Here is a 13,538-nt window from a genome sequence, read left to right on the forward strand (position 1 = left end):
TTCATCGTAATCTCCATAGAAGCCTTAATGACCCCTTACTATCTAAATACAAGCCAACTCACATGAAACTTGTAACCCACATAAGAGAATGAGGTAAGTTTGACTAAGTTTGTTTTGTCCATCATGTCCTACAACCCCATCCCATCTTTTCCCCCAAAATGTAGAACCTCTCTGAAGCTTTTGTCAACTCCCTATTCCTAGTGAGAATGCACACATTACTTATGGAGGTTGAAGAAGTATAAGAATCAACACAATGTCATGTTGCATCCTCTATAAATTCTTTCCCAAGGATTTCCTCAATAGCTTCCCTTAATATTCTTCTCTTGAAAAAAAGAAGACTTTACAAACCTTAGTAAAGGATATTTCATTGATAAATGCCATCTACACATTATGGAACCTAACCTCTCCACCTCCTTTTTCAATAGCTCACTTTTGAATATTTCACATTCTTGATATAGGTTTGATGGGAGTGAAAGAGCTTATAGTTGTGATTATAGTTGGTAGCTTGTGATGAAACAATAACAACAATCCCATTTTAAATAAACCATAGTCCCTACCTGTTAGTTTGAGCAAGGCTTGCCTCGCATTCCTATTGTCACACAAGTTATAGATCTTGCCACCTTGCTAATAGATCATTAATAATTATGACTTTAGATTTGATTGATTCCCAAATTCAATCAAAGATTGGCTATTATGTTGCCTTCTCTAGTGCAACAAGAAATAAAGTATTCCTTTAGGGAGTCTAGGATTATTAAGGTTTCCTTAAAAATATTTTGTAATCTCTAGTTCACTTCATACCTCTTTTTAAGACATTGGATAATTACCCATGAGTCGCCCTCAATTATAACCTTGTTCGGGGAGCATGATTTAAGTAGCTTAAAATTGAAAATGAATGTTTTTTCTTTTACCTTATTATTCTTCCCACGTGCAAGCTTCTTATAGGCAATTTTAATCAAAGAGCTATTGGAGTCACAAATAATGTATCGCACACCCAAGAGGCTAGGATCCCTTGGGAGACACCATCAAAATCAAGTTTCTAAATCCCAATCGAGAGGGGATCCATCTGATTGTGGATTTGTCAATAGAATTAAAAATTATGCAAACAACCCATTAACGAGAATAAAATTCTTATTTTAATAATCTTATAAAAAATAAATGTGACACAATCGAATTAAATTAGACCTCAAATAAAAAAGACAAAAAGATAAGACTTCTATGATAAAATTTAAATGATACCAAGACAATAACAAACATTCAAACCTTTCTAAATTTCCCTAATTAATGAGTAATTCTATATAAACATTGCATTATAGAATTAAATTAGACCTAAAAATATAAATATAGAAAAAAAAAACTTATAACAAGTTCTTAAAATGATGACAAGGTGAACTCAATGTTAAAAGTTAGAACTCGGACCTTTCTGAATTTCCCTATTGAGTAGTTCTAATTGCTTTTCTTGAAAATAAATGCAAAACAGTGAATGGATAGCATGCATGTTTTTCTAATTGCTTTTCTTTAGAATATAGAATTATTACCTCTCTTCATTGACTAAACTTACGCTTAAACGAAAATGTCATTTTCCCGAAGCTTCGAATAGTGCATCGTACAAGGGCATCTTAGTCATGGTGATTAAAAAACATGGAATAGAAGATATGCTCTCCATTAAACAGCAAAACCCATTAGAAGGGACCCACAATAAGAATGAAAATTTCAAATCTTAGTTTGCACATATTTCTATTCAAACTTTCGTTCTCACAGAGCTCCTGTAAACAGTGGGTCCAAAAACCAGACAGGAATTTTGGACAGCGTATTTTAGTAATAAATAAATATCATTTTATTGGTGATTTACTAAAACGAGTTGACAAAGATCAAAATCACTTTTTTTACGGGTTCAGGAACCGTCGTTGTTGTTGATATATTAAATGAATAATCTGCAGTTGTTATGAAGTGCCTGTAAAGCGTGTGTAGATAGTTATGAAAAATATTCCCGAAAAGAAGAAACCCCTTTTTGCTGAGCATTGAAGCTTAGATCCCGTGCAGCAGAAATGAAGGCTAAAGCAAAAGGGCAGTGGGGCCTTCATTCAAAGGTTCCGTTGCCAGCAGTTTTGGTTTTGTGCACACTCTTCTTTCTTGCAGGCTTTTTTGGATCGATTCTCTTCTCCAAGGTAGTTTTTTTTTCTTCTTTTAAATTTGGGATTTTATTCGTAGAATATGCTTGCTTCTTTTCCCGAGATTTGAACCTTGGGATTTTGGATCATTGTTTGTGTGGGCCTGCAGGACATTCTAGAGGAAGAGGTTCCACGGTTACAGCTGAGAGAGGTTTCTGCTGAGGGTGGAGATGATGTGGTTGGTGTTGCTCATGGTGAAACTGGGGATGTTTCTCTTACCACCATACCCTTTCAGGTGCTTTCATTTTAATTTTTTGATCAATTGATGCTTTTTTTGTATTTATGGATTTGGTTAATTCCACTTGTTGCTAGTTGATATTTCTGAGGGGTATCTCTTTTGGTCGAATTCACAGAGAATTTGTATCTGGTGGGGCACCACTTACTTTTATTTTATTTTATACAATTGTTAATTTTTCCTCTGGGGTAATGTTTGGCTTAGTTGCTATGAGTAGGGGTTATTTCTTTCTGTCAAATTCACAGGGAATTTGTATCTAGTGGGGTATACATGGTTTTCTCAGTTTTATAATTGTTAAATTCTATTTGTGGGGTAACGTTTGGCTTAGTTAAATTCACCAATTGGTTTAGTTGGCACAATCAAGAGGTATCCAATTTTGTCAAATTTACTGATTGGTCTGGTTGTGATGACGGAGGTAAGTCTTTCATTGAATTCACTGGCCGGCTTAGTTGCCATGGCCAAGGAGCATTTCTTTCTGAGATATTACTACCCAACCTTTTTTGTTGGGTATGCCGCATCAGGCTTTCAACACTCTTATCATTTTTCGGGTTCAAAATTGCATCTTTTCTTTGAAATCTCTACTGCTCTATCATGTTTCGGATTCAAAATTGCAGCTTCGCTTTGAAATCTCTAATGCTTTATCATGTTTCAGATTCAAAATTGCAGCTTTGCTTTGAAATCTCCACTGCTTTAACTTGAGAACTTATCCCATTTAAGCTTTGTTAAAATTGTTTGCATTTTAGAAATTGGTAGTGTAAAATATGTTTCATTTACGTGCATAGTAAATTAGTCAAGAAACCTTTGTATATTTGAATTATAGTATGCTTATATTCTTTGTTTTCTTGGTATCTTGGGTACAATTCATATGCATGAAGTGGGTTTGCCAAAAGACATTGTGCTAGAATTGCCAAATAGGATAATAGGAGAGAGCTTCTAGGTAGTTTCCAACCACAAGAGTGGTAAGAAGCCATAGACATGAAAGCTAGAGAGGGTGGTAAGGTGCAATGGAGCCATATGTTACCACGATAGAGGCTTCTTACACCTATATAAGATAGGGAGTCGAGAGTCTTGTTGGTTGATTTCCATTGATATCCTCAAGGTTTCATTGATCTTGCCAAAAGCTGCTGGTCATTTTAGGTGGAAGAGTTTCCAAAGCTATTCCCTCAAGGGTAAGATGCATTGTGCATGAAACACCAACAATGGAAAGGTCTGCAAGCCAAGGAAGGATATGCAAACCAATCATTGGGATTGAAAGGTTGGTTCCTTATCTATTCTAAGCTAAGCTAAAATTGTTGTGTTGGGGAAAGAGAGGGAAATTACATAAAGCAAGAAAAAGTAAAACAAAAGGTTCACGCGAGATAAAAATAGTCTTAACTACTAGAGCAAAACTTAATAGCTTACCTTGCAGTAATCAATAGAAAAAAAACATGCACATAATGGCAAAAGATGAACAAAGACAAGATTGGAAATGTTTGGATAACAACTTGTTTCTTAGTAAGTTCATTAATTAGCTAATCTTTACATGAACACAGTTCTTTTGGAAACATATGGTAAAGCTCCCTTGTATTCTAGAAAAGAAAGGCTAGAATCAACTATACATCAAGCTCAATGGCTCAATTATGCAAATGTGACTCCTTGAGAGTTAGCCAATACATTAGGCTTTTTAGCTTAGCTATACAAAGCATTCTCTCCTTTGAGTGGGCATGTAAGCCAATATATATAGATTACATTACCCATCTCACAATGAGTTTTTCCTCCAAATTACATATGAAATTTGAATTTTGCAAAGGGAAGACTTTTTTGCGATTCTAGCGCCTTAATTAGTTCTATTGATGGTTCGGTTTAGTTGTGTGGCCTTGAATATCTAGTTCATAAAGTCCACTGCCTAGTGTTGCATTTTAGTAGTATTAGTAGATGAAACTTGCTTGTCAAGTGTTGTACAATTGTTGTAATGAATGCTCAGATATACCTCTTTGAGAAATTTGGATTTTGGACATGATTGATCCTACCACTGTTACTCTAGTGTTGTAGACTTGCATGGGGTGACATAGAGAAGCCGCAACTATTGAGGTTGTATTGCCATGATTTAGGATGGAGCAATTCTATGAAGCAATGGTGGTGCATCTTGTGTGTCGTGTTGTGTGTCATGGAGAATCTTGGAATTGACATTTGTGATATTTGGCCGTTTGGAGAAATTCTCATTGTAGGATGGAGTGGCATAGGGTGAGATAGAGAAACCGCAACTATTGAGGTTGTATTGTCAGGAATTACAATGGAGCAATTTTGTGAAGCAATGGTTGTGTGTATTGCAGGCCATGGAGAATTTTTGATTTGATTTGACATTTTGGATATTTGGTCATTTGGAGAAATGCTTGTTGTAGGATGGAGTGGCATTATGGTAGCTTCATGATCTCCTTTTAGATGGTGGCATATGATATTAGGAGCATGGTGAAAGGATTTGAAGTTGTGAAAACTCTACAAATGTTTATTGCACATAAAATGCTATTTAATGTGACATGATATACTTTTTTATTTTGAGGCGTAAGAAAGTATTATATTACGTAAAAAATAAATTTTATATTTAGTAGTATCAAGAAGCTTCTTGAGAAAGCTTTGCCACTCAAGCCCCAAACCCTAACAACAGACTCGTTTAGTTAGGGCTGAGCAAATCTATAGAAATTTTTTCCAACCTGTCTCATAATAGTTATAGACAAAGAAGCACTAGGGGGAGGGTCTACAAAACAACATGATGATTTAGGTGAGAGAAGAAAGTAAAACAAATCTTGTTGTCACTACCTTCCTGAGTAGACCACTGTCGGCCAACAACTTGGGGAAGACATGTCGGGCAAAATGGTGCCGCTTTTATTTCTTTTGCCATTTTGTAACCTTTTAGAATCCTCATGAGCTGTTTGATTAGATCCGACCTAGTATATCAGATGGTTTGTGTCAACTTTTGGGTAGGTTAGCCTTTCACCTTTTTAGGAATTTTTTGGAGCATGCCATGTGGCCTTGGTTAAGTGATAACCTAACTTAAATTGACAAAAGAAGTGGTTCGTTGATACTTTTGTAGAGCACCTTTTATCTTTACTATGTGAGCAAATTGCCATGTGTCATGATGTTGGGGCTTTTTTAGTGAAATCTTGGTTTATGCTTTGTGAAAGTCTTGTGAACCATTAGAGTGGATCTAACTTGTGCATCAGATGGTGCACATTCATCGAGACTTAGAAACTTGCTAGAGTTGCACTAGAGTGTTAAAAATACAAGAAAAAGATCGGGATGGTTTGTTAGTGCCTTAGGGTACTCCTATTGATTTGATAATAAGGTGGAATGGATCCACCACCTGTAGTGAAGGATTCACAAGAGGTCACCAAGAGGGATGATGAGTAGAAGGGACCTTGTCTCAAGGGAAGTTCTAAGGTAGGAGAACCTAAAAAGGAAAAGTACAAAGGGACAAACTAAAAAGCTAACCACCATCCTTGAGCACTGAGGAAACTTGTGTAGGTCTTGCAAGACAGAAGTAGATGTGAGTTTGACTATAAACCTTGTAGGAAAGAAAGAAATGGGAGTTGGTTGTTTGTAAGCACTTAATACTTTCCATCACATGCTTAAGGTGATTAAGAGGACAACTTACACAAAAATTAGAGGTGGCACCTTAGTGTCAAGACTTAGTGTACCACCATGATTGCATGGTTTTCATTGAGATATGGGAGGAGACAAGAAAGGGGTTAGGGGTACTACAAGCATATCTCACATCACTACAATTGTTTAGGTTTTGATATCCAAGGAGCAATGTAGGGTTGTGTTGTGACCATTTCACACATCGCCCCATCGCAAATGGGGACCCCCTCTTTTTGCTTGTCTTTTGTTCGTTTTCGCTTTCGTCTTTAGGATTTTGTTAGTCAGTTACTTGTCTGGATTTAGGGTCAAGCCTTAGGGTTTTTATTTTTGTCTTTTCAGGCCAAAATCCAGTCGTTTTGAGAGCTTTTGAGCTTCCTTTTCTAGGATGCAAATTTTGAATGCAATGAGTTCGCCAGAATGGTCTAATGTTCAATTGGAATGTTGATGCAGAGCTTAAATTTGTCTAAGTGTTGAGAGTGAAGTGTGAATTTTTGTCCGATTGAATATTTTGACTAAATTTTGACCTTTTTGATTTTTGATCCTGGGCATTGGAAATGATTTGTTTTTGCCTTGTGAAGTGTTAAAATGTGAAAAATCATGTTATTTTGGCCTGTAGGAGCAAAATCGCTCCTGTCCCTCGGTGAAGGACGGGAGCTCATTTTCAAATATCTCACCATTCCTGCAGAGTCAAGACGAATTTCAAATTGGAAGTGATGGAGAACGGCGAAATCTTTCCATTGAATATAAATTGAAGATTTTCATGAGCACCGAAACGCCTCCAGGAGGAAAATCGCTCCTGTCCCTCAGTGAAGGACCGGAGCTACAAATCAAATTTTGCCTTGTCCTTGTCAAATTTCGACGACTTGATGATTTGAAGAGGTCCAAAGGAAGATGCTTTACCAAATGAATATAATTTGAAGTGCTAACACAAAGGAGAATGGTCCAGAATGCAAAGTTCGCTCCTGTCCCTCTCCAGGGGACCAGGGCGAAGTACCCTATAGCTCCCGTCCCTCTCCCAGGGACCAGAGCGATGTCCTTCATTGGGCAAAATCCAGGCAAAAATCAAGACAAGTTTACGTCCAAAGGCAAGGAAGAGCGTGAGATGAACTCATTGAATACGAATTGAAGATTTTTAAACGTCCACAAGGGTCCCAAAATGTCCAGTTCGCTCCTGTCCCTCAGGAAGGGACCAGAGCGATTTTTGTTATAATTAATTTTCTTGCCAAGTTGCAGACGATATCAAGGCATGGATGAATGGAGTAGAGCATGACGAATCCGTTGAATATAAATTTGGAACCTGACAAAATGAAATGAAGGCCACAAGAGATGGATCGCTCCTGTCCCTCTCCAAGGGACCAGGGCGATACAATGGTTATATTGCCTTTTACTTAAGTTTGAAATCGATCTAAGTCAAGGCGAAGGGTGGCAAGAACATCTTAAGGCATCTTCATCGAGCACAAGCACTTAAAGGTCATCACAATGAAGAAATTTGCACCCTAAGACCTAGTTCGCTCCTGTCCCTCAGGAAGGGACCAGGGCGATGTTGGATATATTGGCCATTTCATGCAAGATTTACGTAAGATCAAGGGTTTGCAAGGTCTTAGAGGGTCCATGGTGCCTTTTGAAGGTAATACACAAAGATTTTGAACGTAAAATGATCACCAAGATGTACATAGGGACCATATCGCTCCTGTCCCTCTCCCATGGACCAGGGCGATTTGCCTTGGACTCTTCGTTTTGTTTCGAGTTCATGCCAAGTCAAATACTCCACAAGATCATACAAGGTTCGAGACATCGTTTGAAGATCACATGCAGGAGTCTTGAACGTCCAAACATCGTCAAACATGCTAAAATGCTCACATCGCTCCTGTCCTTTGAACAAGGACCAAGGCGATCCCATCAAAAGCACTCATAATCCTTCACAGTCAAGGTAAGGCGAGGATGGACAAGGTGAAGGACGGCGTTTGGAAGACATCACCACAAAGATTGAAGTTTAAAGTTGCTAAGATTATGGAGAAAGACATGGATCGCTCCTGTCCCTCTCCAAGGGACAAGGGCGATGATCCCTCTAAATGTCCAAACAACACATGCGAGCAAATGGAACGAGCATAGAAAGAACGAACAAAGATGTTATTCGCTCTACAATGAAGGATCGAAGATCAAAAATGCAAGGTCTACGTGAAAACATGGAGATCGCTCCTGTCCTTTGGACAAGGACCAGGGCGATGAACACCCAAAGGCACTTATGCGCACATGCAAGGCAATCAAATTCGAAGGACCCATCAAAATGATCGATATTGAACGTGGAAAGGAAGGAGATGAACGTTGGAAACATGACAAAATCATGGATTGCTCCTGTCCCTCTCCAAGGGACCAGGGCGATGAGGTACGTCCCTTTCGTTTTCATAATTTTGGCGCCAAATAAACATTTCAAATTTTCCTTAAATGCTAAGTTTGATAAAATTGAAAATCCTATTTAAATTAGCATTTAATATGGCGTTGATCATTTATTAATTATTTTGCCTTTATTAAAAAATCGAAATTTATAAATTAAAACGAAAGGCATTTAATTAATCATCAATTAATTAATTAATAAAAAATCGAATTTGAGCGCTCATATATGGAGGTCGGCCTTGCTATTTAATTAAAAAATCATTTTAAAAATTGTTTTATCTCCAAGTCGGCCTAAGGGCATGGAGAGGTGCAAGCGCTATATATGGAGGATGAAAACTATTGTTTTCACATCATTATTTTTATCCCTCTACATGCAAATTAAGGAGAAGGAAGGAAGTGCGAAGTGTGGGGTGCGAATTCCATTCAAATCCAAGGTGGCGCTATTACATCAAAGGTGGTGCGATACTTCATTTGAGCGAATTTGAAGACCACGCCAAAGGTGAGCTTGAAGATCACGTTCAATCCAAAGGTGGCGAAGTTGATCTTTTGAGGAGATAACTTTGAAGATCATTTATACATCAATTTTGCCTAGGCGATCTTTTGTCTTTTTGCATTCTAGAGCTAGCTCTCTATTGAGGTATGGCGACCCCAAAGGCGGGAGCATCCACCAGTCGCTCAGCTCTCATGAAAGAAGATCAGAAGACCGAAGAAGTGGAGACCAAGATCGTGTCGAAGTGGAGCAACATTGGAGATACAAACTTGGGGAACTTTAGCACGAAGAAGTTTCGAGAGGTCCCCTACATTGGCAAGCCATCACCCGTCGCCCGGAGAATAATAGAGAGTGGCATCATCAAGGCGGCCGGTTTTTCTCCAGCGATTCAGTGCAATGAGTTGATGATCGAGTGTGCCCGTCACTACAATCCACAGTCCAGGACAATTGTGTCCAATGAGGGAAACACTTTGGCGTACCTTTCAGAGGAAGCTATAAGTGAAGCTTTCCATCTTCCAGAGCACAGGGACATGATATATAAGAGCATTGAAGGAGCTAGATCAGTGTACGATGATGATCCAGATGCTTGCCTAAGCATAATCAACAAGAACTGGCTACTCAAGAGTCGTCCCTGTCTAAGCAAGGTACCGAACACACCGCACCGGATTGATTTCCAGGAGGAGTACAGAGATTTGATTACTATGCTCAACCGAGTTACAGGAGCACCTCATGCCTTCTATTTTGAGAAGTGGATGTTTTACTTCATCCAGGTGATTGTTCAAGGAAAGGGTACGATACATTGGGCTAGGATGATTAGCCATTGCTTAGACGTACAGTTGAGGAGACTCAGGGCTACTAAGTCCTTCCACATGAGTTCATACGTCATCTATGCTTTGATCAGGAGTGTTGAGTACGCAGGACTACCTCACAGAGGAATGATTGGAAGAGGACCCGGCGAGGTCAGAGCTTGTGATTCCTATGCCTACTTGCATCATCCGCCAGGGAAAAACTATAAGTTAGTTAATGATACTTTCACGATGAACATCACAAGGACGTTGCAAGGAGGGATTCACAATAGATTATCTCAGGATGCCCAGGAATTCATCAAAAGGTACGGTGCTTGGTTCATTCAATTTCCCAAGTTCACTTACATTAGAGTGCATGGATGTCCTTTACCTCCATACATGTTGCCGAGGTATCCGACAGACAGAATTGTGTTACTTGAGGTAACAAGGCAGTTGGCAGCATATGTGAAGGCATTCAGACACAGACATCAGAATGGAGTTCAGGTACCTATTATTTTGGGTAATTCAGTTGAGGTATGTCCTAATGTCTTAGCCATGGATGACGCAGAGAAGGAGTTAGCCTCGTATTCTTTTTCATCTTTTGCTTGGAGAAATAGTTTTGATCCACATGGACATTTAGAGGAGACGGTCGGTAGAAGATTTAAACATGAGCACCAAATTGAAGATTTTATGATGAACCTCCTAGATGATCTTGAAGTGAAACGAAAGATACATTCTAGATTGCCTTTGGATTTCATCAGGAAATGCAGGATTTACAGAGTGGCCGACCAAGCTCAGGACAATGGCAGGCACATCCAGTCTTCCTATGATAGAGAAAGCAAAACAATAAGGTTGGATTGGAATGAGCCCGAGGTCGTGGATTTAGATGATTTGATGGCACCAGTCTTGTCTTGTACTCGCAGATGGGTAGACGTTCAGCATCAAAAGTTGAGAGAACAAGGCATAGCTATGTCTTTTACTTTGGAAGAGAAACCAGCCGAAGGTGGAGCAAGTGTGAGTGAAGGCAATCCTAATCCTAGGAATTCAGGTGAAGGTAACCTTCGATGTGCCAGTGAGGGCAATCTCCATCCGAGAGGTTCGAAGAGAAAGGAAAGATCAGAAAAGAAAGAGCCTTCCAAGAAAAAGCAAGGTGCCAACAAAGATCAAACACCAGATACTTCTTCCAGACCAGAGGATAGAACAATTCGAGTGGAAGAGTCCATGGAGTCGATGGTACAGAATGACAGGCAGGAGGAAGGACAGGCACAGCATGTTTCATCAGATGGATCTCTCCAAGACTATGATTTAGAAGAAGATAATGAAATAACATCTCCTCCGAGACAAGAAGAAATAGTACATAAAGAAATTCAAGTTCAAGAGACAAGATCGAATATCCCAGATTGGTTGAAGGAAAGATTGACTAGGGTGATCGTAGTTGAGGACGAGGACAATGCAATTGATTTAGAGAGCCTTGTTGGACGTTCACATGAAGTAACAGAGAAGAAGAAGGCTACCAAGATGTCCAAGATGATTCGAGATGAGACTGGATCTAGGAAATTGCAGATAGCTACACCGGCAGCAGATAAATATGAGGGTGAGATCCTAGCAGAGGATTATGATATACAGACTATTGAGTTAGGACCATCCACAGCAGAGCAGACTTTAGATGATGCCACTGACACATTTGAGGCATTGAAGGACAAGCTTAGAGAAGAAGTGGAAAAGAATAGAAAGCTTGAGAGAGAGGTCGGTGCATGGAGGACATATTTCAGTCACATCAATGAACCTTTTGGACGTCAGGATCCAGTTAGATCACCAGTGCAGGCATTGCCCCTTCAATCGATCAATGAAGCAGAAAGATTCAGGAACCTGGTCCAGCGTACATGTAGTTGGATGGATAGATCTCATACAGTGGCCATAGAGTTTGTTACAAGGATAACGAAGATTATTCATTAGGCTATCCAAGTTCTTGAGATAATCCACAGGTTGATGGTAACAGTAGCTGCATTTGCCCATACCAAGGACGTTATCATCCCTGTCTTGAAAGTAATAAGACATACATTCAGAAGAATTTTAGCGCAGGAGAGGATCTTGGAAGGTGATTCTCACAGTTTATTTCAGTGGTCAACCGTACTCCATATAAAGAGTGTTCTCTTCGAGGACATCAGTGTTAGATGTAGTCAAGTTGAGGAGGTGATCAATCCGATCCAGGACAGAGTATTTGAGGTACTTTGTACCATTCTTGGCAGAAGGATCGAGGTCGAGACAGATGTGGATATGCAGGAATTTGAGGATAGAATCAAGATCATCTTTTGCAAGGATGCAGATGTTACAGATGAGCAGTATGATCAGATGTTTGCCACCATGCTCCTGATTGATAGAACGAAGGAACTTGAACCTACTTGGGACGCAGCTCTTCTAGATGCATTCGATCAGGTCATCCACTTAGAAGAGAGTATCAAGAATCTTCCCGAGATTCCAATCACAGAAATTGAAGGAATCGTGACAAAATTCATTGCATATGCTAAGAAAGAGAATTGGAAAGGGAATAAGATTCTAGATGAAAGGTTGTTACAGATGACATGACATCTTATTTCTCATTGGTTGATACCTCCTAGGTTTTTGTGCCGAATTTAATATTTGGCTATGTATTTAATATTGTTCAGTAAAAAGGAGGTCATTTGTAACAAACCCTAATTAGGGTTTAGGTGTCATGATCTTGTCCGTTGATTTACTTTCAATCTAGACCTTTCATTGTAACTGAGGATGCTATTTATACCCCCATTTTTCATTTCATTGGGAAATAGATAATAGAGTAATAGTCAGATAATAGTCAATAGTTGATGTAAGAGAGATTAGAGTTAGAAGCAATTTTATTTTGTAGTAAGATTGAGTCTTGAAGAGAGAAATTCAAGCAATTGTTGTACATGATGACTTGGAAATCAATAAAATATTGAAGTTATGGTGTTTTGTTGCAAATTTCTTGAGTTATCTTCATGGTTGTTTGATACACTTGAATCGTGCTCAATCGAAGTAGTTTGTTAATTTGAAAGACTAAGTGTGAGATTTGATATTTGGTAGGATTCGTAATCCAAACCACTAGCTTCTTGCTGATTGTAGGAACGCCTTGTGTGGTCGACTGGAGAACACTTTGAGTCCTTAATCTTCAATTATCATTGTGTCTTGAATATGTACCTTCGTAGTAGTGTCCTTGATCTTTGATGCATTGAACACCATTATATTACCTTAGAAGATCGCACTAATTTCAATTGAGTTGTTATCTTATGGCAAAATTGAAGTTGGTTGAGTCTTGCCAAATCTCGTCCATACTAAGTCATTCATAGGGTTAGGCTAGATTAGACCTCTTTAAACCCTATCTTTTTGCTATTTTTTTTTGAAAGTTCCTTTTAGTTTAGCAAAATCTTCGAGATTTAGAATGCGTAAGACCCCTTGGAGGAAACAGCAAATCACATCATACCACTAAAAAGCTTGTCCACACGTAGAGACCCTACTAAAAGAACCTTGGAGTCTACCTAACCGATCCTTTTTGCAGATCTTCAGCAGTTAGAGACTATTTTCTCAAGAGAGGATAAGATGCCTTTAGGTATTTTATTCTGTGTATGATTGTGTATAAAATACACGTCAACAGGTTGTAAGTCTCAAAGGAAAGAGAACTCACACAACCATTATTTTGAGGGTCTTGGCACTCAAAAGATAGATAGGACATCGATGAATTTTTAAGATTGACCTCCAAATGAAAGTGGTCTCAAGTTCAAAGGTTTAATAATAGGATTTGAAGTTGAGAGAGAGGAGTTGCAAGGCATAAAACACACTTAGAGTCAAAAAAG

The 13,538-nt window shown here is 38.8% G+C and overlaps 1 protein-coding gene across 2 annotated transcripts in view; it reads left to right on the forward strand.

Moving 5' to 3' along the window:
- The first annotated feature begins 1,627 nt into the window (after positions 1–1,627).
- Positions 1,628–13,538, forward strand: part of LOC131044529 (probable prolyl 4-hydroxylase 9) — a 126,533-nt gene continuing 114,622 nt past the window's right edge. Inside the window, exons 1-2 of one of the 2 annotated variants that reach the window (XM_057977874.2) lie at positions 1,628–2,165; positions 2,278–2,403. In XM_057977874.2, coding sequence (XP_057833857.1) covers positions 2,046–2,165; positions 2,278–2,403 — 246 coding nt within the window. In that variant the 5' untranslated portion in view covers positions 1,628–2,045. The remainder of the gene's footprint in view (positions 2,166–2,277; positions 2,404–13,538) is intronic. The other variant, XM_057977875.2, reaches the window with a different exon arrangement.

Source organism: Cryptomeria japonica, chromosome 9 (assembly GCF_030272615.1).
Source record: "Cryptomeria japonica chromosome 9, Sugi_1.0, whole genome shotgun sequence".
NCBI classification, from domain to species: domain Eukaryota; kingdom Viridiplantae; phylum Streptophyta; class Pinopsida; order Cupressales; family Cupressaceae; genus Cryptomeria; species Cryptomeria japonica.